The sequence below is a fragment of the Mastacembelus armatus genome, chromosome 19 (genome assembly GCF_900324485.2).
Source record: "Mastacembelus armatus chromosome 19, fMasArm1.2, whole genome shotgun sequence".
Lineage (NCBI taxonomy): Eukaryota > Metazoa > Chordata > Actinopteri > Synbranchiformes > Mastacembelidae > Mastacembelus > Mastacembelus armatus.
In genome coordinates, this window is record NC_046651.1 from 14,326,833 (window position 1) to 14,352,021 (window position 25,189).

At 40.1% G+C, this 25,189-nt stretch overlaps 1 protein-coding gene across 4 annotated transcripts in view; it reads right to left on the reverse strand.

Annotated features, from left to right (window-relative positions):
* Positions 1–1,283: 1,283 nt before the first annotated feature.
* adam12a (ADAM metallopeptidase domain 12a) overlaps positions 1,284–25,189 on the reverse strand; it is a 61,502-nt gene continuing 37,596 nt past the window's right edge. The window contains exons 7-24 of one of the 4 annotated variants that reach the window (XM_026315370.1): positions 23,615–23,680; positions 22,971–23,042; positions 22,590–22,759; positions 22,415–22,499; positions 22,232–22,246; positions 20,427–20,575; positions 13,707–13,884; positions 11,350–11,439; positions 10,967–11,162; positions 10,767–10,875; positions 9,966–10,164; positions 9,431–9,508; positions 7,907–8,015; positions 7,652–7,787; positions 7,109–7,220; positions 5,702–5,962; positions 3,208–3,389; positions 1,284–3,100 (exon numbers count right to left, since the gene is read on the reverse strand). In XM_026315370.1, coding sequence (XP_026171155.1) covers positions 3,031–3,100; positions 3,208–3,389; positions 5,702–5,962; positions 7,109–7,220; positions 7,652–7,787; positions 7,907–8,015; positions 9,431–9,508; positions 9,966–10,164; positions 10,767–10,875; positions 10,967–11,162; positions 11,350–11,439; positions 13,707–13,884; positions 20,427–20,575; positions 22,232–22,246; positions 22,415–22,499; positions 22,590–22,759; positions 22,971–23,042; positions 23,615–23,680 — 2,277 coding nt within the window. In that variant the 3' untranslated portion in view covers positions 1,284–3,030. Of the gene's footprint in view, positions 3,101–3,207; positions 3,390–5,701; positions 5,966–7,108; positions 7,221–7,651; positions 7,788–7,906; positions 8,016–9,430; positions 9,509–9,965; positions 10,165–10,766; positions 10,876–10,966; positions 11,163–11,349; positions 11,440–13,706; positions 13,885–20,426; positions 20,576–22,231; positions 22,247–22,414; positions 22,500–22,589; positions 22,760–22,970; positions 23,043–23,614; positions 23,681–25,189 lie in introns of all 4 variants that reach the window. The other 3 variants (XM_026315369.1, XM_026315372.1, XM_026315371.1) reach the window with 3 other exon arrangements.

Consider the following 25,189-nt stretch of genomic DNA (forward strand, 5'->3'; position numbering starts at 1 on the left):
TTTGTATAGGACGTCAGATTGACTACTGAACAATGTCCCTGTGCCGGAGTCTGTTCCCCCACACAGCCCTGCTCCTAATCACCTGAATGTTACCCACAGTACCTGGTGTAAAGTAGTGAGGACGCGCAAGCTGCATATTCTTTCAGCACCGCGATTATGGTAAACATAAAACGACAAGAAAACAGATTTTTTTAAAGACGTGAACAGATGATATGACTGTTTGACCTAAATTTAACGATTTCCTCCACGTTGAGCCACAATGCAGCCTCTCCACAAGGGGGAGCTGTTCGGCTATTATCTGCCAAGATGGTCACATGTCAAACTTAGTTTATCTGCACCTTTTGATTAAATCAGTAAACAAATCGGCCAAAATAACAGGCACGGTGGCTATAGAACTCCCATAGTACTGTACTGTAGCTACGTCTGACAGGTAGGCCTATTCAAATTTATTATCTTAATTTATTCAAAAATGCTTCTAATTATATAATAATTTAGAATCAATAGTAGTATGAGTGTTCAGCAAGTTCAGCAGTTCCCAACAATTTCTGATCCTATGTATAGAAATATTTTATATTTCACTTTAAACCATTATTGAACATTTCCTATTGTTTATGGAGCAGTTACCCTGAAAACTCGACCTTTTGTCTAATAACCAAAACCACAGACGGGGGGGGGGGGAATCCATGAACCAGCTGTGGTTCCCAGCTCTCACATATTTCCTTCAGGAAATGCAGATTGGTTTAGTTTGATTATATTCGCTGCAATGATCAGGAGTGTCTCAGCAGTGCCATTCTCTGTGTCCATGTTATAGCCTTCATTTTTCATTAGAAAATGATTTTTTTTTTCTTTAATGACACACACTTGACTTCACCAGGTCAGCACCAGTGAATCCTGATAATGAACAGCGAACACATAATCCCACACCAGCAGCTTTTCTCTCCCATACAAAGACCTAGTCAAATTACTATGAGATAAAAACTAAGCAGTTACAGCTGTCAGTGTTAAGTGCTTCCACCCAGCTAAGTCATCAAACCTTTCTGATAATAAACACTTCTGTTAAATGTAAAGCTGCACTGCAATTACTGTATTCACTATTCAATCTTCTGATTGCATTGGCTCAAACATAAAAAACATAACAGAGGCACTTAAAAGAAAGGTTATTTTTTATAGACATAAAGCAATTGTGGTTTAAAAATGGATAAAATCTGTTGTAGTAGACTACCGGTGTGACATTGCCATTGTTTGTATGTAGCTTCACGCTTAAATCGACCTGATAGAAATAGTTCATTTCACATCATTGATTTATTCATATGATCTCACTCATGCTAAAAGCAAGCAAGCTGTGTAAAAAAGAGTGCTGAGATGTTTGAAAAACAGTTTTAGTAATACTGCTTGAGAGTTTAAAATAGAATGACCAGACATTGAAGTGTTTTCCTTACATATGATGTATCAAACAATCATTTAAAAACATTCTCCATGAAAATGTGTTCACCTGTAACACAACATACAAGTAACATATGGACATATTGTACTGTCAGGTGACTGGACTCAAATACTATCTATTAGTACATAGATACATTTCAATAAAAAAAGCAAAGTAAACAACGCAGAGAATGCAAAACTAGTGCATTGTTTAAGAGATAACAGTATCAAAAGTAACAAAAGTCCAAAGGTCCGTGTCAGTTTTCAGCCTACATATATGTGAACAGCGGTGCTTAAAGGAAATGCTGATCAGTGTGAATGTATATATGCTGCATTGCAATCCAGTAATATGTTTGCAAAAATAACAAAACACTGTTCAATTACCACATCCAATTTATGTAGGATTTTGTACCTCAGACATGGATCAGCTTTAAAAAAGGAAATAGTCAATAGCCAAAGCCAAATGGTACAAAAAACAGACAATTAAGACGTGTCTCTTTGTTTTAGATGATTAATGACTTAATGTACAATGAGAAACCACTGAACTTCATTTCAGTGGTGATATAAGATCTAAAAATGTGTCCTTGTCAGGTGAATCTGTCCTTTCCTATCACACAGGAAAAACATGGTTTAAAATCCACACACAGAGGCTGTAGTCAGACACTGGCTGTTTACAGTACGTGTGAGTTTCATGTATGACCACTGCTGTAAAAAAATCTTCAGTTCCACAGAGTCCTTGATGTAGACAGACTTAAAGTGAACTACTCAAAAATATGCATGGCCTTTAGTAGAACAATATTTCTGTTTATTCCCTCTGAGGAAGAAACGCTTCTTTGATCTTGTCTTATTTCAGATCCATGTCCATGTCATACCTCTGTACCCAGACCCTTCAACTGAGTGTCTTGTTATTGTGAAATGGAAATCAGTGATATTTCATAGTTCAACTTACCTTCCTGGAATATAAATGGACAAGAAACAGGCCTGCATTTTCAGCCCATGAAAGTCACACACAGCTTCAGTGGTTTAATAAAGTTGAACTGCTGTATTTATACCACAGCAGAGTGTTTTTCTGTGGTTGTTTCAGCCTTTTCAGTCTGGCTCAAAGCTGCTACAGAGAAATAATGAATTCTAACTGCTCTGTGAAGTTTCACTGTTCTCAGCTGTGATCGTACAGTAACAGTTGCTTTACTATATGGAAAAAACTATCATGTAAAAGGATCCCTTCATTAAATCACATTGCACAAAAACATTTCTGAAATAACAATTTCACAGATTTAGTTTGTTTTCATTCTTGATACAGATCAGTTGATGTGGAAAAAACCCCAAACTGTCAAATTGATGCAAACAACAAATTAAAAATTCAAATTGCTACTGTGTAGTGAAAGTGTCTGGCACAGTGCACTGTGTGGTAATAAATACAGAATATAAATACTTATATACATGTACCTGAGCTCAGACTCGTAGCACCATTCAGAGACAGAGCACCAAAGGGACACGGTAGATCTTCTGATTCATCCTCAGAGAAGCCACCACTTTTTAAGGTTTTCAGTTTTCATAGTGCAATTTATTTAGTGTCTTATCACAATAATGTCCCTTCTGGCCAAAGTCTCAGCTGCTGTATTTCACGTTGGCAATTATGCAAGGCTTTGGTAGTGTTGGGGGGTGCTTGGGACTGGGTCTGGACCAGGAAAAAAGAAGAATACAGACATGAGCGTAGGCAGTCACGTACAGCCTACATGAGTTTGAGTTTTGTTTTGGTTTAATCTGGTGAGAGTTGGAACTCACCTGCTGGGGTGTGGGATAGGGCGCACAGGTCTGACTCCACCAGGTTTTAGCACAGGGCCACAAACAACAGAAGGTCCTTGGCCTGTGGTTTTGCCTTGCACTACAGAGAGACTTCGAACCAGACGAGAGCTTCTTGGATCAGCAGGAAGGGGCTTCTGAGGAGGACTGGGCTTCTCTAACTCCTGACAAAGGACAGACACTTCAAAATAATGACTGAGGTCCTCCACCAGGTGGCACTCAAAGACAGACCATTATGGCTCAGGCATCTCAGGGATCACGGCAGCCGATATTATGAGCTGTGGTTTTAATCTCTGGAAGACTGAATTTATGATTAAGGCCTACTACCTAGTCCCCATCTGGGCACAACAATGTGGAAAGTAAATTTTATGCCCAAATTAAAACTTTAATGCTTTATTAATTTATCCCAGTGAATCTATAACATCAAATATCACTACTGAAGCAATGATTAATAAGCACAAAATGTTGCTGTATCTTCAATTTATAATAACCTATATCTCTAAAGTCCAAGTCAGGCAGATGCAGGTGAAGCTCCCCTAGAGGACAATGCTTCCATGCCCCTAGCAGACCGCTTTCATGGAGTGGAGGGTGGGGAGAGGGAAGCTCTGTCAACATCTTGGAGCTGCCAAACAGCTACTAAAGATTCTGTGAACACTGCTGTCAACAACAATCACTTTCACTTGCACACTTTGACATTAAATAGGAGCAGTTGAATGAGAAAATCTATTTCCTGAACAAAACACTGCCAAGAGCTGCTGCTGCTTATGACCTCTTGTTCAGGTGTAGAAAAACCAAGAACCTTTGGGAAACTGATTGGTTCTTTCCTAACAGCTCTAGAAACTATGCTACATATTCTAAAGCAAAGCATATATCGTACTTTTTATAAGACACTTTTTCATTCACGCTGTACTTTGATTTATGGATTGCCCACAGGAGTGGCTGATCCTTAGAACAATATTATTTTATTACCTATTTAAAAAGATCCATATATTGCTTATATGTATATGCTAAAAATGGAGGTTAAGCAGCACCATGACCATCACCAGCACTGTCCCTTTATAACTAAGTAAAATATAATACATTCTAAATTAAATTATGAATGATCAAATGCTAATATATTCCATGATATGCTGTCATACCATTTAAAACAACATTAATGTTTATTTCAAGCCAGACCACTTCTGTGACTGTTCCATTAGTCTGGACAAAACTAGAATGTCATTATCTGTTTAACACGCCTCTAATTAGCCAGATAATGTGGGATCACTTTGACCTCAGTTCCCCTGTGGCGTCACTTTCAGTGCTGTCCTTAAAGACGAGAATGCAGTCTCTTCCATAAATTAAAGTCAACTCAGGTCTAGTTTCAGACTGGAGTTCTCTTTTATCTGCGTTTCATCATTTTCTTTATTTACTTGTTTGCACTTCCTTTTAGGGCTTTAACTCAAATTTATTTTCGTTAGTGAATCATCAAAAATGTCAGAAAAATTACCTCTACATTTCTTTCCAGAGGCCAAGGAATCATCTGATCAACCAAAACTCAAAGGTGTTCAGTTAATGATATTAAAGAGCCACAAATCCACACGATTGTCTAGAAGAAGCAAACACTTGCAGTTTCTGCATTGATTGTTTTCGATTAATCAAGTCTTTCTGTCATTATGTCAAGCCTGCCATTCTTTGAACTTTGCCTTCTCTGTCTTTTCATTCCTTTCTTTTGTGGGTCTTTCTGTCATACTTGCCCACAGAGTATAAGTCAAGCCAGATTAAAGGCAAATAAAAGTCTCTGAGAATCACTGAGTGAGAGGGATTTAACACCAGGAATCTTTAGCTTTGTCTTCTCCTCATCTCTGACAGTCTGCAATGCCATAACTAAACTTTATGGATTACTAGTGGCAGTAAGTTAATAACCCTGTGATATTTGGACATGTGGTGGTTCACACCGCTGCCTTGCAACAGGAAGGTTCTGGGTTCAAACTCTGTTTGACCCAGAGATTTTTTGTGGATTTTGCATGCTCTCCTTGTGTCTGTATGGGTTTTCTCTGGTTTAGGTTAATTGGTGACCACACAACCCCCCACTCTCGAGCAGCATAGATAATGGATGCGTGGATGCTCACTCCAGCTGCTCTTTCATCCGCTCCGTGTCCCCCCTTCAAGTCTCGTTCCATTTTTATTTTTTTTGTAAGGGTTTTTATGGTGCAATTGAAGCCTCGCTTGGATGACACTAGCTCTTGGGTTAACTTTCGTATTTTATGAGACTGTGCTTAACTGTCAACATGCATATACTTTTACAGGACACAAAGGCCTGTGAAAATGGTCGATATCACAACACCCATCTGAAAGTGCAGGGAACAACATTATTTCCCTGGTTAGGTCTTCTAGGCTTCAGTAGTGAGTAAAGGTTCCCCTACCCCAGTGGAGAAATTACAGTAACTCCATCAAATAAAATGTCTCCAACTGAGGGAATGGGAAATTCACTCACCATGACCATCCTGCAGGAGTTAAGGTGTGACACACTGCGAAATGATGCCCCCCTGGGTGCAAGGTGGATGTGAGGTGGAGGGGCTCGATGAGGTGGAGGTATCGGGGGTCTCGGCTGCCTGGGGCCAGTGGAGAGGGAGAGGGTGAGAGACAAAGGCACAGGGTGGCTGAGGTGAACTGGAGGGCACTGGGGCAGTCTATGCAGGCTGTGGGAGGGGTAGGGGGCAGGTGGGAGCAATGCTTCTGGCCCCCGGTGAGGAGACTGCTGAAAGATGAAAGACAGAATCAGAAAAGTCACTTAGAGGAGAAACTGTCTGCTTCCTATCAGAAACAGTCATGTTAACCTCCTCTGCCTCTGCTGTGAAAGATGTAGAAAATCAAACACTCCCACTTTCCTACTCACTATTCCCAAAGCACTCTTCAGGTAACCTATCAAACGGAAAGACCAAGACTGTGCTGTAAGCAGCCGCTTGGCCTCATTCAATGATGGACACTGTTACAGAGCCCACACACAGCCCTATTGAGACAGCGCAGACATAGAATAGTGCCAAAATATGAGTCTACCTGGTATTTAGACCTGGCCAGATGTGCACAGCTCAAAAACACACAATGAAATACATTCAAAGGTATGCACAGATGCGCTCATGGGCTAGTTTAACACACATCCCTACAAATGGAAAATGACCTCACCTGTACTGTGGTTACATCAAAAAGCCACACATCCTCCTCTTCTTACCGTTAACCCCAAATAAAAAACACATGCTACTAACAGAAGAGGGCAATCTTATGGTAATGCACAACAGCTTGCTTCACTTCTGTGCCACCCTTCAGCACGAATGTCAATTTCGACACAGCTTCTCTTATTTCAGCACCCCGACTCAATCAATCATGGGTCACTTCACATTACAAAGCATGTCACGGCATTACTGTGGTAGTTAATGCATACAGTGATGAAGGCACACAAGTCATTACAGGGAAATAATGACAGAATGACTTTATATCTCAAGTAAGAAGAAGAATCAAGATTCTTCATGTGGAGAAACACAGATGAATCAATTTCTCTCTTAACAGGCAGCTGTTAATGACAAGAAATGTATTTAAGTGTCATGAACACATGGCCCACCGCAGATTCCATTATCACTACCTCCTCCACATGTCCACATAGAGAGGGATGATTTAATTGGATTTGAATGAGCTGCCATTTGTGTGAAAACAACACGTCAATCCTGCCGAGACCGATTTGTGGTGTATCAAAACAGCTGCAGCATTCCAGGAAGAACGTTAGTGCCCAGCTTGTTAGAGTCAGTTTCTGCACAAACATACATACATATAGCTGCAAAAGATATCTAAGATATTTATCTGAGTGTTTCTCATGAACTTGCTAAGCAAAGATGTGCAATCTAGTGACCTTGAAGATGTTGGCACTGTGTGGCAGAGTTGGGGCCAGTCGAGGTGGCGATATGCTTATTGATGGAGGCTGGTTAGGAGGAGGTAGCCCGCTGACTGCTGCACTTACTGGTCTGGAATACACAAACATTATGGAGCTGTAATAATACACTTGATAATGTTCTAAAATAAAATAAAAAAAATTATAATAATAATAAAAATAAAATCATTATACACAGTAATTAGCTTCACAGTGTGACAAACTGAAAACATGTTCTCATTGTTCCAGTATCTGTCACAGATTTTAACAATTTACAAACCCTGCTACATTTAAAAAAAACTTTTATGATATTTTACAAATCATTTTATTATCATGTTCTAGGGCAGCACACTAGTGCAGTGGTTAGCTGCTTCAAAGCAAGAAAGCACTAGATTTGAGCCCCTTTCAACCAAGGGTTTTGGTCCAGGACCATGGGCCCATTTTAACCCCTGTGATGAGCTATGATCAGCTCAGCAGTCTAAATGGTGAAAGGATGGATGGATGGATCATGTTCTGAAAAAGCACCTGAGTTTCTCAATTGGGTTCTTTTTACTGGTGAAGAGCAGGCCCCTTAGAGCTTTTCTCTTGATGTAGATGATGACACCAACTCCCAGGACGGTGAGGAGAGCCACCAGGATGCCCACTGTCACATTCCCACTGCCTGTTCAGAAAGACACACGGCAACGTGAGTGCCTGATAACTGATAACAGCATGGATATTCAAACATCAAACATGCATACAATAAGTCAACCATTGATGTACTTGCAACTGCTGCCTTACCTGCTAATCTGATGGGGCCACTGTCCACACTACCTCCAAAACCCACTTTGTCGCAGAATGGAGGGGCCCAGTGAGCCTCACAGTGACAATTCTTGTTGTTGTTGCACACCTGCAGTATATTACAAGGACAATTAACTGCTAGACGAGCTCACAATGCACTCATCATCTGTCTCATATTGAGTATTTGCCAGACACTGCAGTCCCTTAATACTCAGCTTCTACATATATTACGCTACAACACACACACTTAATAGATGACAAATGAGTTATATTTATGAAACTGGATGTAGACGTCACCAGAGATGCAACTAGCGTTAAACTGCAACTTGTTAAATTGTCTTAAGTTTAGGCTTCTGCTGTCATATGTCGCTCTGTTATATGTAGCACCATGGTCCTGGAGAAACGTTGTCTCATTTCACTGTGTACTGCAACAGCTACATATGGTTGAAATGACAATAAGAACTTCTTGACTCTTGATAGTTTTTATTATTGATTAACCTAATCATTATTCTTCAATTAATAAAATCATCTACAAAACTTCAAAAAAATGAAACTATTGTTAATTTTCTTTCTGTTGTTTCGGCACTAAACACAGACACAATCAGCAAATAGTCATGATGCAGATTCTCTACATGCTGCAAAGTCCAGGCAGCACTGCTAGACTCCACATAGCAAGGAAATCTGATATAAAATCCAAAGCAGACCGTTGTACCACATTGTTCTAATATCTCTCTCTCTTGTTTTACTGTCCTGCAGGGTACAGGAATGTTAAAGTCTAAGAGGATTCCCCAGAAGTAATATAGAACAGGTGAGGGCCAATTACTTTCCAAGGCAACATCTTGATGTAATCTATGTATGGGTGAGCTTTTCCTAGAAGACCAACATCCTTTTATTTCTTTGAGTAAATCAGTGCTTGGAGCTTTATAGATATGTTTTAATTGGGCCTAGACAAACAAATACGACTGTATATTAACTGGTTATGTATCATTTTAAGAGACAGCAAAGAACAAAAAATATAACTTTACCAGTCAAAGTCAAAGCCTTTGGGGCCTACCAGTGGATTTGAGGGTAATCCCACCAATCCAAATATTTCACCTCAAACAGGACCACCCATAGACATGTGATGGGTGGCATTTAAGAAAAATCCAATATCCACACTTTCTAGCACAAAGTCAAACTGTGTGTCACCGCTGTCAGTGTTTGGCCAAAGTCTGGCCTTCAGATGTGAACACATATTTTGGAACAAGGACGACTGCCTGGAAGTATGATGAATGACACTTAAAGCTGAACATAAATGAAGCCATTATATCTAATTGATTGAGCCTTTCAACATCCAAAATGATTGATTGCTAGGCTTTAATGGCTCTCTCACCAGCTTATATTACAGCCAAAATGAGCTTCTGTATGAGGGAAGAATAGGATATTAAGTAAACAACCACACAGGGTACGGGTTTGCTTTGAGATAGACAACTATCACATTTGTTCTTCGTCACATTAAAACAGGATAAAAGTTGCTGTACTCACGCCTCGACCGCTGCACTTGGCTGAGCACTCATGTACACCAAAAACACTGACATTCTGGCAATGACGATTCAGGCACATCTAAAGCAAAGAAAGACATTACAAATTTACAGTCTAAATTCAAATATTACATTATATCATAAATCCCTTAATCGTTCAAGAGAAAAGAACAACTGATATACAGTGGCTTCTTTAATTTTGGTTAATTTGCCACTGACACTTCACTGCAGCTATAAAACAGCATAGCATGAACCGTGATGATGTTAACGCTGTATTTCAAAAATATATTAAAGCTGACTTTTAAAGTTATCATATAACACAGCACCCGGATATGTCCAGGAGACAATGAGCTTTTCCAATCCATTGACGGATGCAGGCTGAGGATGTGTCCTCCTTAAGGTTGGAGACTCACACAGAAGAATATTAAACTCAATGAAGCAAGTTTATCACTGAAATAACCAATGGATGAAATAACCAATGGATGAATTGATGACACAGAGATGCCAATACAATATTTCTCACACGCCTCAGCTCTCACCATTCCATCTCCACACTTGGTCCCTGTCAGGACCAGGCCAGGATCAGGCATGTCATCACCCAAGTAGACATGTGTACCTCGGCACAGTATCCTTCCCCCTTCCTGCAGGGGTATGTTTGTTTCTATGGAAACAGCATTGGTGCCAATTACTGGGCGGTTAGCTCCTCCTTGACACTGGATTTTACCACATTTAGCATCTCTGTAAACAGAACGAACAACAGGGAGAATAACAATGTGATAATTGAATCACAGGTCACTGTTTTCCCAAGTGTGTATATGTGCAATTACTTTTCCTTTCACTTTTGCTGTCCAATTAGAGAAAAGTATAGAAAACTTCTGTTTTTAGGCCATAAAGTCTGTTACTTGCTGCATCTTACTGGGTTATTTGGTAACCGTTATTTGGGGCTGCAACTAATGAGCATTTCCATTGTTTAATGTTGCCATCGAGTTTTTTTTAAATTGTTTAATCCATAAAGTGCAACAGCCTAATGTGATGTTTGTTGTTTTATCTTGCTTTTATCAAATACTCAAATGATTTTCCACATTTCAGAAGCTGGATCCAATTTACCTTTTTACTTTTTAAAAACCACTAATTGATGAAAGATCTGATTTTATTCTCAAGAGTCAATTATATACATTCCAGGCTCCATCATTGAAAATGATAATTATTTAAGTGTGCTCAGCTATACTTATATCAAGAACAATTTCTTCTCACAAAAATAACCACAGTACATCCCTTTCACTGCAACTCACATACAATAAAATATCCTCATTGGTTTCTATGGGAACGTCAAGTCTTACTGTGCTTCACATTTGGCAAAGGAGCCTTTGGAGTCTTTGCCACAGTTGCCATAAGGGTCGCCTGCTGAGTTTACCCTTTCAAAGCAGATTCCTGGAGCTGGTTTGGCTCCTATAACACAATGAAATACAGTAAAAGGTCTGGTGACCATTACTGAACCATTTATGGACAATATGAGCCAGCAAGAGGGCCTTCTACATACCCTGGCCCCACAGTGTGATGCATTGCTGCTCGTGAGTCTGGCAAATGCCATTATAACAGTAGCCGTCCACGTTGTGGCAGGTATGGCCGTCATGTAGGTAGACATTGGAGGGGCAGTGAGGGCTGGAACCAGTGCAGAACTCGGGCAGATCACAGGAATTACTGGATTCACGGCACGGCGTGCCTGCTGGCTTCAGCTGCACTCAGATAACAAAGAAAGCAACAGACATAAAGAACAAGTATGCTTAGACACAAATACAGTGTGTTAAAAAGATATTAACTAAATTTCAAACGGGGAACTGATTTAACACTAACATTAATAAGATAAACTATCTTTGGGTCAAGATGCCTGTGTCATGGCTGGCTAATCAGTATACATCTTACCTGACAGTCCTGGCAGCACTGCCCATGTGCACAGACAGCATCCCCCTTCAGAGTGCAAGTAGTAGCATTGCAGCAGGGGTTCATACATTCCTTCAGACAGAAAAGAGTAAAAATGGCAAGTAGACAAAGGCAATGTGAGGTGCTGGGGAACAAAAGTAAAGAATTAAGTCTGTGCAAAGGGATCAGATTTCACCCCAGAACAATTGCTCAGACTGTTATCAGAGGGGATGCAGCCGTAGCAGAACTGTGTTCTGTAACAACTAAAAATCCTGACAGAGGAGAGAAAACAGCAGTTTCTAGTTCCCTTAAAGCAACAATGTTCCCATCTGACAAGACTCACAAGCTCATTTCGACCCCTCCAAAACACACTGTAACAACCCCTTCTACAAACATGCAAAACATTGTGCAATCAAGGGAAATTGGCTAGTGTCAAACAAAGATTAATAGGTATTATTCAAGTAAACCTACTATTAATTATAAAATTAAAAAATACCACACAAATAAAACAAACAAACAAAAAAATCATGGTGAAGGTTGCAGTTCCTATTCTAATGCAATAGCACACAGAAATATGAATATTTGCTCTTAAATATCAACTCTATCTTTTTACATTAGAGTGAAGAACTTTGCCAGTATGCAAAGTGTGCAAAGCACTAATTATCTCCGACAAGAGATGAATCCATAGAGTGCAGGACTAGTATAGCAATGCAACCAGATTTTAAATTTTATAACAAATCATACCCACATTATTCACTTTACTTTGTTTTTGCAGTGAACACTGAGCCCTTTAACAAAGTTAAAAAGAAACATAAGATATTTGGAGTTCTGCTTTGACTTATTTTGCTTTAAAATAGTCAAATTCTTAAATACAAATACATTTTGTTTTATCATAATAGTTGTTTGGAATATTCCAACCATGCAATCAGCCTTTCTGACTTCTTTTTAGATTGAGCCAAAAGAAAAACATATGCAATACCTTGTCTGTTAAGACATTCCTGAATTGCCCTTTTCTGCAGTTCAAAAAGTGACAGACGGTACCATCTCTCCTCATACCGTAAAGGCCCATCTTTTTCCTGTTAGGCTTTAAAAGTTATACCCTGCACCAACCAGCAACACTGCCTTCTGATACAGACAAAGGCCAGCATTCAATCTCAGCGTATTAGAGGTGTATGCATGTGTGTATGTCTGCTTGTGCATGTATGATCTCATACAAAGACTGGCTTTTTGGACCCTCAAGGGTCAGCTCTTTCCTTTTTGCCATTATGGTCTGAACATACTGTACAGCTGAGCATAGTAAGACTTGCTCAGGAAGGAGGAAGTAGATGGATGGAGCTGGCAGGGGACACAGCTAAAATGATGGGCCTTCCAGAATTTCTTTCAGCCTGAAAACCATTAAGGGTCTTTCCCATGGTCCCCCGGGCCAAAGGAGTGGAGGAGCCGTGCTGAAAAGAAGTAGCCTGTGATTGTAAGGAATGAGACCCAGGCCTTTTAATGAGGCTTTTTAATGGTGGAGAGAGGTGCTGTCTGCGTACTCTGATCTGGTCTGGGTTGGCATTACACTGCTCAACACTGTGGAAAGCATTATTATTGCTGCTGGCTCAGGCCTGCGAGGCTTATATCAGTTCTTTGTTTCGGAAAACAAGGTCATTTTCAGTCTGACCCTGTCTGAAGCCTGAACAGGTCACAAAAAGGTATAAACAAATCACAAGACAAGGCATTCTCTCATACTATTATATAATATAGGATAGCCTTCCAAACCATTCATATTTCATAATTATGTTCTTGTCAGCCTGCCTCTGCTGATTACCAGTTGCATCATGACTGTTTTTACTTCCAGTCTGAGCAGGTAAGCAACATGTGCCACCATTACATATGTGCATGTCAATGCAGATTCATTTAAATTATTCATTAGCTGATAGGGTGAAGCTGACAGGGTGAAGCTGTCAGCGATGTTTCTTCTCAGTGAATTATATCGTGATCAGACAATTCTTTACCCAATTACCTCGTCAGAGAAGAGAATGAATAAATTCACATTCATATCTCCAAGCTCATTTTTTTTGAAGACCCTGTTTGCCATATGAGAGTGTTGTGGTGTTGGCTTTTCAAACCAAGGAACCATTTGTTTTTTTACTTTGTGAAATGTTGGCTTGTGCTATGAGCTCCAGAACCCCTCACACTGGCACTTCTGTTTATTTCATTTCTCAAATGTGGGAAAGATAATTAACAATGATTTATGTATAACTGTTAAGAAAGAGATTAAAATTTTGACAGAAGGGGCATAAAACAAGAATTCCAAGAAGCTGTAGGCTGTCTGGAGATAAAAACATTCTGCTTACCATGACCTATTGCACCCTCACCTCAAGTTCTCCACAGTCACACTCCTCTCCCTCTTCCACGTAGCCATTGCCACATTTTTGTCCACCATAGAGCACTTTGACCTCAGGCATGTTAAAGAGACACATCCCAATGCCTTTTTCAAAACTTGCTGTCAGGTCCTTTTTGCTGCAGCTGCTGAACACTGTGGGAAATGGATACCTGTAAGCAAAAGAAATATTTTGTGAGTGATAAAAACAAAAAGAGAGGAGGAGGAAGATGATTAAGATCCCCCTCAAGGGCCCTCTTCAGTCCGACGTAATCAGTGCTAATTGCTGCTAATCAAAAAAATCAATTAACCACTAGAGCTTAGCAGCCTCTCCAGAGTTCCACTGCCATGTAAACAGCACAGTGACTTCTCCCTCAAAGGAGAGAGAGACAGATCTGATAAGACATATTTTATGAGACAGGGAATCATAAAAACTTAAACCAAAAAATGCTTCCTCCGCAAGGCTTGCAACACCCATAAATTTGGGAGAAACAGGGGATGGTGTGTTTTTAATATTGTTTTTGGAGCAGACAGAGAGGGTGGTCTGCTCCGTGGGGAAAGCACACAGCCCACGGCTCAGTCTGCCAAGAGCTTTGTTACAGACCTCATGTGGCTTTATTGAGCTTTTCTGTGATAATAAAGTACCTTAGATGAGAGGGTGTGTATCTGTGTGTGTGAATACGCATGAAAAAGTGCAGATTGTATCTTGTGCTCTATAGTGTGTGGCTCGTGATAAAATGCTGTACTATGTGAGGTTCACAACACACCCACACCATTGAGCACAACAAAGCCAGGATGGATGAATCTGTATGTAATATTCATTTCTGATCTGGTCTTTGTGCACACAGATGAGTGCATATATGAAATGAGTGGGAGATCCAGGTCAATTTTTGATGCTTAAATGTTTCTTTCACCAGGGTCTGTGAGGGGCCCTTGACTTTCTGGAATGTACGTTGTGAAGTACGTCATCAGTCGTACCTGCCACCCACTCGTCTGTTTGGGCCTGTGGGCTCAAACAATTGATTTTCTTTCCTCTGCATTGGTTGGTGAGTATTTTGTGTCACAGAAGTGAAGTGAGTGTTAACTCTGTTTAGTTTGATGAGAGGACAGTAAACACATCACAACTGTAGTGCAACTGGTAGTTCAATGAGCATTTTTCAAGAGGAGCTTGTGCATAAGGGCCCATTCATACATTTCCTGAGCTGCTGTGTCATTACAGAGTAACATAGTCATGTAATGATACTTGGCAGCTTGATAAATGCAACACAAAGAGGTGTTGGTATGAGCAATACATGAGTTTAAATGTAATGGAATTTTAAATTGTTTTCAGTTAGGAGGATGAGTCTTATTGGACTCATTAGCTATATTGATTGAAGCTGTAAAATAACCAATTTCTCTTTTGGAGTTTCATTTCATGTCTCTGTCTCTGTAGCTCAGTATTACTGTGTTTTTCTGTGATTGAGTTTCACATCTAATATGGCTCTAAATATGTTATGACAGTATCTGAATGTTTTGACGTGACCTCATTCTCGCTCTGCCTTTGATTTCAATCATGTGTGGAGGTGCCTGACATCAGCTCTTACTGTTGACCCTCCCACACTCCAAACGCAGCCTGTCTAACATCAATACCATCCAGAGGTCGTGTTAGGTAAAAAGGGGAACCTCAAAGGCGATATCTAGACATTCTGGATTAAAGCAAAAGATCACAGTGGATTTGCAATTAAATGAAAATGCAAAAGGAAAGAGCAATAGGAACAGTTGCATTAAGAGCCATAATTATGCCCCCTTTCCCCCTCCTGCTCTCTGACAACTTCTGGGGACTCTACTATGATGAACAGCTGTCAAGGCTGCTGTGCAACATACAGGCCACTTCCTTAGTTACAGTCTGAGTCAAAATTGCTTCATGTTGCACTCACTCTATTGTATCTTTTATTCAGTTTTCATTAACTCAGGCCTGGTCTTCAGTTACCATCCTATGTAATCCATGACAAACACTCACATCCTTTTTTTTTTGTTTGTTTTTGTTTTTTGTTACTCCGAGATACATGAGCAGCTTGGGATCCAGCTGTTCTTTATGAGAGGCAATACAGAAATAATTATTGTACTGGAGGTGGGAGGCAGAATAATGGCTGTGAAAAGGCAGAGGCACTGATGAATTACAGTGGATGGCATTTAGCAGCTGTAGTCCCTAGGGCTAGTGAAAGATTGTCAGGGCCAATCACAGTGTGCACATCTGGGGATCATGGCAAACTAAAGACACTCTAAAAACTACTCATCCCACAGGATTCTGAGTCACCACCTCTAATGAAAAGACCCAGTATGACTCTGTGACCTTCAGCTTATTCTCATCCTGTTCTGTCTTTATAGAGGATGAGCGATGTGCAACTCTGCCTGCTCTCAATGACTGCTTATTGCTGTCTTATACTGCTGCATTGTTTTCCACCTGCTTGCACTCTAGTTCCATTATGGTATCAAAACTGTTGTGTGTTCTATGTTCATCTCAAACCCACAGTCAGTGTTTGACAATTAGGCCCAAGCCTTAGACATTCTGCAGTTGATGGTTGATAGAGTGTAGAAAGCAATCACTGCAACTACACTGCAACAGCCAAACACAGCTTTAATGGATCTGTGGGAGGTCTAGTGATAACAAATAATTCCCAGATCTGCTGTAGGCCTCCATGATCTGCCCCATGCTGTGATAATACTACTGAGCTAGTGGCTGTTTGACAAGGGGGTAGATGAAGTGTGGTAGGTAACCCACATATTAGAAGTGAAATCATCAGTAAAAAAAAAAACAAAAACAATGAATTAAACAGTCTCTGACAGTTCACAACCTACATACATTATTTTCCACTGTTTCATTTGTCAATAATAATAATAATAATCACTAGAAGAAGAAGAATCATCATCAACATCATCATCATCAAGACATAAATTGTTTAGCCAGAATAGCAACCATATAATTTTAAAATACAGAGTTCCTTAATCTGAATTCAGCTGAGCAGGGCTCTCTCCTAATCTGTCTGTCAGAAAACAGCAGGAAGTCCATCCAGCCTATTACAGCCAGTTAAAGTCCTGTCTTTTCAGCCATAAAACACTGATCAGTATATGATTTAGATCTGCTGGTTTTTCCAATGATGTATCTGCTATAACATTTTCCACCATCCACAAGAACATTTTTAAGGAAATACAATGTGCAAATACTGATTATGACCCAGTCTTTATTCTGTTATTATGGTTTTTATTACACTTTAGAAAGCCTTGATCTTCTGGCACAAATGTGAAAAAAGCTAATTTAAACCTGACAACTATGGCAATAACAGTGGAATATTTTCATACCTGCTTCACTACACATTTAATATTAATTTTACGGCCTCCTGTGTGGCTGTAGTAGCTGAGCTCTGGGCAATGGCATTAGGTGATATGATCTGCTATGGCCTTTGGTGCCTGCCAGTCTGGCATACGCTATACTGAAGAGCGTTTTCATACTGATTTCCCTTTGGACCCAATTAAACAAGGCATACTAAAGAATGCCTGTTCTTCAGAAGGCATGGGTCACATTTCCATGGCATGCCTTGGACTCTGACTCACTTTCTATGATTCCTGTTTATTTTATGAAAAGGGAAATCTATTAGTCTCTGGTGGTGATCCCAAGAATCATCATTTAGGACCTGGCCCATGAGTGCATGAAATCTGTCTGAATAAGTCATCCTGGAGCCAATCTGTCCATCAGCTGATCAGCTTGCATGTCTGACTGCAAGCATGTTTATTTATACATACAGTGGATGGTAGACTATGTCATGATTGTTCATTATTTCAAAACATATGATACACATATAAGATATAATGCAATATGTAATAACAAATTTGCATTACAAAATAAACAATCACACCATGCTGTGCAAATATGAGAACATTTTTTTGCAAATAGTTCTAGCACATACATAAATCTGAATCATCTATAAACATCTGAAAACCCACTCCATAATATGGTGAATCATGGGAAACATTTACACTGGCATTTCCATTTGAATCTCAGAGCCAGTGCTGTGGTTAAAGTGTCTCTGAAAGACTTGGTACGAACTACGAACATTGAATCCAAGTGCAGTTTTAGCTGAATTGTGATTCAGTCAGAATGTAACTTGTAACCTGACAGAAAGAAGATTCACACGGGTGTGTCATGAGAAACTGGGATGCTTGATTTTGGAATGTAAGACCAACTCCCTTCTGCCATGCTCACATTTTTGCCTGGCTGTATATGTTTGTCCATTTTCTCATCAGACATAAGCCAAGGAGACCATCTGAACAATAGTTAATAAGTCTTAAAGCAGACCATCAATTCTTGAAATGGGGCAAAACCAGATCACAGAACCTTGTCAAATTCCTCTTCTAGTGAGAAAAGGTGGGTTTCTCATGTATATGTTTGTGCACATGACCATGGAGTAGCTGGCAGCAACTCTGTTGTGTTGCTCTCTGTGTGTTTTAAGGAGATATAATCTCCAAGAATGACAGACACAGGCCTGTTCTCATTTAGAAATCATAAGGGGATAGAGAGATGGATAAAGAGAGGGATGCAACAATTGGCCGTGACCAATGTGAGCAGGAAACAAGTAGTGCTCTGTGCAGATGTGTAGCTGGCAAGTGAACAGCTTGCAGATTTAGTGCCACCCATTACCTACCCTGGGGGTTACCCAACTCTGTATAATAAGGATGATCTGGATTTTATTATCTTTTCTGCTCAATTCCTAGAGCCACAGCAAGGCAAAGGCAAAGAGTTTGATGGGTATCTGTCTGTACATAGTGCTGAATAAAATCCTGAAATGTTCATCAAAACAGCCATAACAAAACAGGTACTTCTCACTGAATGAGTGCGGGCAGGTTTTGCTAGCACTTATTCAAATTCTGGCCTAACACAGAAGTAATAAAATCACGTTGTGCTTTAAAAGAGCTGGTTACCTGCCTAGAAAAACATTGGAACATTATACAAAGTTTATAATGTTTATAGAATGTTTTAAACAAATTACTGTAGCTGCCGGGTGATCAACAACATTGAGTGATTGCAGCACAGTTTGTGTGTGGCCACATGGTGTTTTAAAGTATGAACTGTGATCTGGACCCATGGGAGATGTTGTACTGCCTCAGGCATGGTATACAGAATGGGGGTGACCTGGAATTAACTGAGGAAGAAGTCTGAGGGAATATAGAGTCCCTAAGCATCCTTATTTAAATGTATTGCTCTGTTAATCCTGGATTAAATAGCATAGCAGCAGTGTGGAGGAATAAGGAGGTGTGGAGGGGATTATTTTGATGCCAAAGACTATATTTATTTTTTTATTTTGATTTTTTTAGATGAAAAACATATACTGTCTCTGGAGGATGGAACAAAAAAGTAGCTCATGTCTGATTTTATTGCTCAATCAGTCTATGTTTTGTATAAACTCAACTACTTCACATTCAACAATGCTACATATGACTTCAGATTCACATATTTTAAAGGAGAGATGCAAATGTCCCTATGTAAAAGCTATTATAGGGAGTTTTCCAAGATATTTAACAATTTATTTGAAATTGCAGAGAGATTTTCCAACATTAAAGTTGTATGTATGTCAAGGAATAGCATCCCTCTAACTGGCTTTGAATAAGGAAGAAAATGAGCTGGCCAGAGAGAAGGAGAGAGTAGGAGAAAGATGGAAAGATAAAACCATTTCATTTCTACATCAATAAACACTCCTTTGTCTTGTTCAGTGTGTTGCCATTTTTGGACTAAGTTTGACCAGGGATACCCTCAATCAGGGTTAAATATAAATCCACATCTCACTGCTGTGTTGTTTTATAAGTCTATAATCAAGAATGGTATTACCTTATTTTTAATGGGTCTTGTTCAAATGAAATATGGAGGGTAGTTTCCAGCATAAACACCAGTCTCAGGCTCTCACAGACTGCAGGACCTGAGCTGGAACTGATATCACAATGTTTCTAGCCAGAACATCCATGTTCATCTGCTTAGTCTGTCACAAGATGTTAGACATTCAGTCCATCATAAGCAATTATTTAATAAGTTCAATCTTTATATGTTAGTAGATGCAATACAATTTCCCAGACTTCTGTTGTTTTGTTTTGCTCATACGATACAGTCATTGCAATATCGGACTTAAAGACTCAGGATTACAGGAGCATGTTTTGTGTCCCAGATGCAATAAACACAATGTTTAGTTTAATGGACATCTACTGTATTGAGTCAGTTTAAGTTAACTCTACTGTTTTGCCAATGCACTACCACTAAACCATTGGGTTTTCATTAAAAATGAGTCATATTTTCCCAAGGCATTAGCACAGCTGTTGAATCTGCCATAAACCCAATGGCCCAAAAGTTCAACTGCATCATTTGCTTACTGCTCGACAGACAATAAATTATACATGGAGAGCATGTGGAATAATGTTTACATATGATCACAATCTGACCTTTTTGAGAGACACTCGCTGTATTTAATACTAACTAAATTAATTTAAAGTTAATCTTTGGTTGACATCATGATGATGTGCTTTGGATTGATTTAAAGTTAGATATCATTAGTAAATCAAAGGGCATGTCACTGGAGAGCACTGAAACAGTGAATGATAGAGTATGTCCTGAGGATGAAATAAAATCTTGGATGTTGTAGTGAGGAGTCAACTTTTCTGAATCTTGATTGTCAAGATAGATGCTGTGACTCACCCAGTGGAGGGAGTCATGATGCAGCCTCCACGATCCACTGTCACCCTGCAGCCACATCCTCTTTCTGGCGTATCATGGTTCATTCCAAAGTTGTGTCCAAGTTCGTGGGCCAGAGTGACTGCAGCACCCAGAGGGTTGTCTGAATGGTCCTACAAGAAAAGAACAATAATGCAGAAACTGAAATTGCCATTTTATTTCACCAATTAATCAATCAAGCTATTTCATCAAAAACTCTTTACTTCATGAATCTAATTTAAGTATAAATTAAACACACAAGCAAAATCCCATAATAAAATTTGTTCAGTTTACAGTTCTGCTGCAGCAAACAATAACTAATTAAAAATCAGACATTTCTGATTATATACTTGAAGCAAAATAACATTAAAAAATGTAATGTTAGCCAAGTTGTTGTTTCCCACAGGACTTGCTGGAGAAACATTACTCAGAACCAGTAAATGTAATTGCATATTGCCAAGATTACAAACAATGCTGTTGAATCCGTGCTTATCAAAGTGCTTCTTCTGCTCAGCGTTGTGCCACTGAAGTGAGAAATGAAACATCAGACTGCAAGCTGTCACCTTCAGCTTACTTGGCAAACTTTGACAGAGCCAGATGTTACTTCCTCTTCACAAATAAAGATAAGGACCTCCTCAGAGCACAACTAGCAAATAGACTCAAACAGAACTGTGATGATGAACCTAAAGCGGCAGACACATTGAAAGTTGCTATTGGTGGAAGTGCAGAGATTTTCTGTAAGGTGTCTAAAACATGAACACATGAAGAGGCCAGATAAATAATGTAGGCGCAGCAGCTATCTGCTCTTCATGGATGCAGAGCTGTGCTTCAGAGCACCTTGCCTCTGAAGTCTTCCGTCACTGTGCATTATTCAGCAGCACTGTGCAAGTCAAGCTCAGACTGATGAACTGCTCTGCTGGGGGCTATTGAAAGTAACGGTCATCAGCTGTCAGCACTCGCTGCAATCCAACTGCGCTGCCTGGATTCATGTGGGAAAAAATCCTGATTGTGTTTCCTGGTAAAACCCAGACAACTTCAGCAACTGATGAGGCTAAAGTGCTCAGGAGGGCAATGAATGCCATTTCTTCTGTTCTGTTTCACTATACCAATGAAATGAATGTAACGTTTGGGGTTGGTAAATGGAGATTCCAGATGGTCTGTGTATGGATGTTTAAGATTTAACTGCCTAGAAAAATAACAACGAGACAGAAGTCAACTAACGAGTTCAAAGGCACTCTGTAAATGAACATGGACAACAGGGTAGTGATTTGCCCAGCAGAAGAGTCTGTAGTGGGAGACTAATCATTTATGTCTCTGCCCTGATGTATGTGTGTATGCAGACCTCTTTCATAACGACTAAGTCTCCACTTTACCATCTGGGATGACAAGAGTGAAGAACCATCTGGGGACTTGCTGAAAACCTTATCACCAGCCAGCTATTCCAGCCACTCAGAAACAAAGAGTATAATATAATAGTATGAATCACACAAATCCAGCATAACTTGTGCGTAGAGTAGAGAGTTGTAGCCCTTTACTGGGGGATCAACTACAACATGCCCCTGTGTTTTCATTCAGGCTACGATATGCTGCTCCTTTAAATTCACTCATTTGTTGCACCTCATTAAGAAGCAAAGGTTTCCACTAGTGTAATCGATACATGCGCTGATTTATCAGCACAGAGTGGAGGGTACTATGCATACCCTCCTCTTGGCTTTCCTGGGAAAAGTCTCAATGATGTGTGTCCCCTCAAGTTAATGTAAGTTGTATCAACTCCAGAATCCTTAGCTCACCTTACACAGGAGACTCTGGGGAGAAGTATGAAAGTAATATGTCAGACAGAAGGGAGAACAAGGCAAAGAGCACAGAGAAGGAAGAGGAAGAAGAAAATAATAACTCTGGTCTCCTTTCTGGAAGCCAACAACACAGCAACTAATTGATCATGTTTAGATTCTGTAGCAAATAGGATTACATACCATGACGATTCCTCCTGACTGCTCTGCTGTGCACATACTCATGATGGGTGCCATACCAATTGTGGTGCCCTGAAAATAGACCCCACTAGGAGAGAAAAGACAACAAACATCTGGAATAAAATCATACATTTCCAACAGTGGATACATCGATTTAAAACACAGTCATAACTTCTACCTGATTAGCTGAGCATTGTCATGTGGCTTCTGAGGCAGCAGCTTGACCTTCCTCCAGTCTAGGAACTCATGCAAGGTGGTGAAGGGATCCTGGGTGATGGGACACTTGTCCACATCACTCCACACCTCCAAGCCAACCAGAGCCACTCGGATATTTAGAGCCCTATAGAACTGAGGGTTGAGAGGAGGAGTGGTACAGAAGGCAACGCACATTAATATTAGAGAGACTTCTTCACAACATTTGTAATTCAAGTTACTGAATCAATTATCCAGTATAATCCAATCAGCCTCTGCTCATGGTGGGTAATTCTCACCAGGCTTGATTTGACCTCAAATAAATCATATTCCAACATCACATTCTCTCTGTTGATTCAATTGTTACCTTGTCCACGTAATTGGCGATCTCAGCCAGCCGCTGCTTGACCTTCTCGATGTCCTTGCCTTGCTTCTGAAACTGAACAGTACATCCAGGCAGGATAAAGCACAGAGAGAAGGAGGGGATCCACATTCTTGAATGTTTATTATCATCAATGACATTATTTTGAAGATAGTGTGTCATGGGGGGGTCCTGGACTGGGCTGCAATCACTGTCATGTTAATCCCCCTGGTGCTTTTATCATCAAAGAGTCTTTCTGTAGATCTCAGGCTGAAGAGATAAGCTCATCCACCTTGTCTTGTATCCAGCATTTATTCAGTTTTGTGCCTCTAGAGTATGTGACATTGACCAATGTATGTTAAGTCGGTGAGAAACAATTTCTTCTTGTAGACCACTATAAGGTCTTAAATCTGACATTTGAGTCTCATTTGTGAGTCAAATGGTCAGAAGATATATGCAGGGGAATGTAACTGGAGCTGGTCATTGAAATAAATGGTAGAGCAAGCAGACACATCAGGACAGTGGTGGAGCCAACTTATTTACCGCCCAAGGGGGCAGAAGGGCAGCTAAGGATGTGACCTCAGAGCTCCTTTCTTGTAAGATTGGGCATTAGAGAGTGAAGCAGTTGAAAGTATGTGACCTTTGCTTACCTCTCTGTTGTCAGCTACAATGATCAGCTCCACATACTTGGTTGTGGTCTGGGCATGGCGTTTGTGCTGTGATAGGGTGGGTGTGAAGAAGAAGCGATGTAGAAAGAAAAGGTGGGATAAAGTGAAATGGAGGCAAGAAAGAGCAATAAATGGAAGAGCGAACAGAGAAATGACAAAGCGATAAAGCAGGAGATGAAGAGCGAGGAGGAGGAGGAGAAAGTAGAGAGAGACCAAGGACATTAGGAGCACACATTTAACCACAGCTTTCCAGAAAGGGCAACCTAAATTTAGCAGCTGCCTCCTCAAAATGGCTTTTCATCTGAACTCCAAACAATAAGCAGCACAAGTGACAATCAGCACAAAGCAATCAACTCCACTTCTCTCTGACCCAATAAAAAACTCAATCCTATATTAGCAGTTTAACATGCTTATAATTATAACATTAACATGCTGATGCTCACTTTCTAATCACTTCAGCCATCTTACTTTAGTATTTTAGCATTTAACAATATTTGCAAAATGAAGATAAAATAAGGTAAATCAAGGTGTGGTAGTTGTCAAGGTATTTCAGTCCTGACTCAAGTGGTTGTCTGACTGATGGAAAGATCTGACAACACTGTCATTTCAAGAGTTTTTCTGATAGCAGGGCTAAAACTATAGTGATTATAAAAGTTAATAAATAATTAGAAATATATTTTAAAATTATTTTAAAGAGATTATAAATGGGTAACAACAAAAAAAAATTATAAAAGTTAAATCTAAGCATTTCTAAATGAAAACAAATACATACCCTGACTATGAACCAGATGCTGCTTTTATACTGTGTGTGGGCAGGAAGTTGGTTTTGCTGCATATGAAGCATGTCTGTTTGTCTCTCTCACACATACACACACACACGCACACACACGCACGCACACACGCACACACACGCGCGCGCGCGCGCACACACACACACACACACACACACACACACAAAAGCTTGGTCTTTCCACTCAAACACTCAGATCCTATACTATCGTGCTGGCTAAGTGTTCTGCCTTCACACTGTGGACCTCTTTCAACCTGATCCTCTTTATCCTTGCTGGCCTGGCAGCCTGGATCCTCACTGCTCTTATCTGCCTCCTCCACAGATAAGCCAGGACGGGCAAGTATGCTCTAAATGCATCCTATCATGATTACTGAGTTTCTAAGAAGCCACTGCAGAGGAGAAACAGACATAAACAGAATGTTCAACCAACACAGTGAAGAGCAGCACTGCTAATGAACAGAATCTAGTTAGAGCCACAAGTTTCTTCAAGCTACCTTTTCGCATTGTCTAGAAAACTTGTCTCTGCATCAAGCTCTGTACACTTCCTGTTTTTCACAGGAATAAATAGGCAGCTGAGTCAGCTTACCAGCCTGAGAGCTTTCGACTACATCTCACAGTTTTCATTAGGCCAAGGGAGCTGGCTCAGGTGTGGATGAAAACAGAAACTGAATAATGGAGTGTTGTGATTAGATTCTCTTCGCCATATACAATACACAATGAACCTTCCTGCTCATTCTCTGCTATTTAGTTTAGGTTTGCAGCCAACC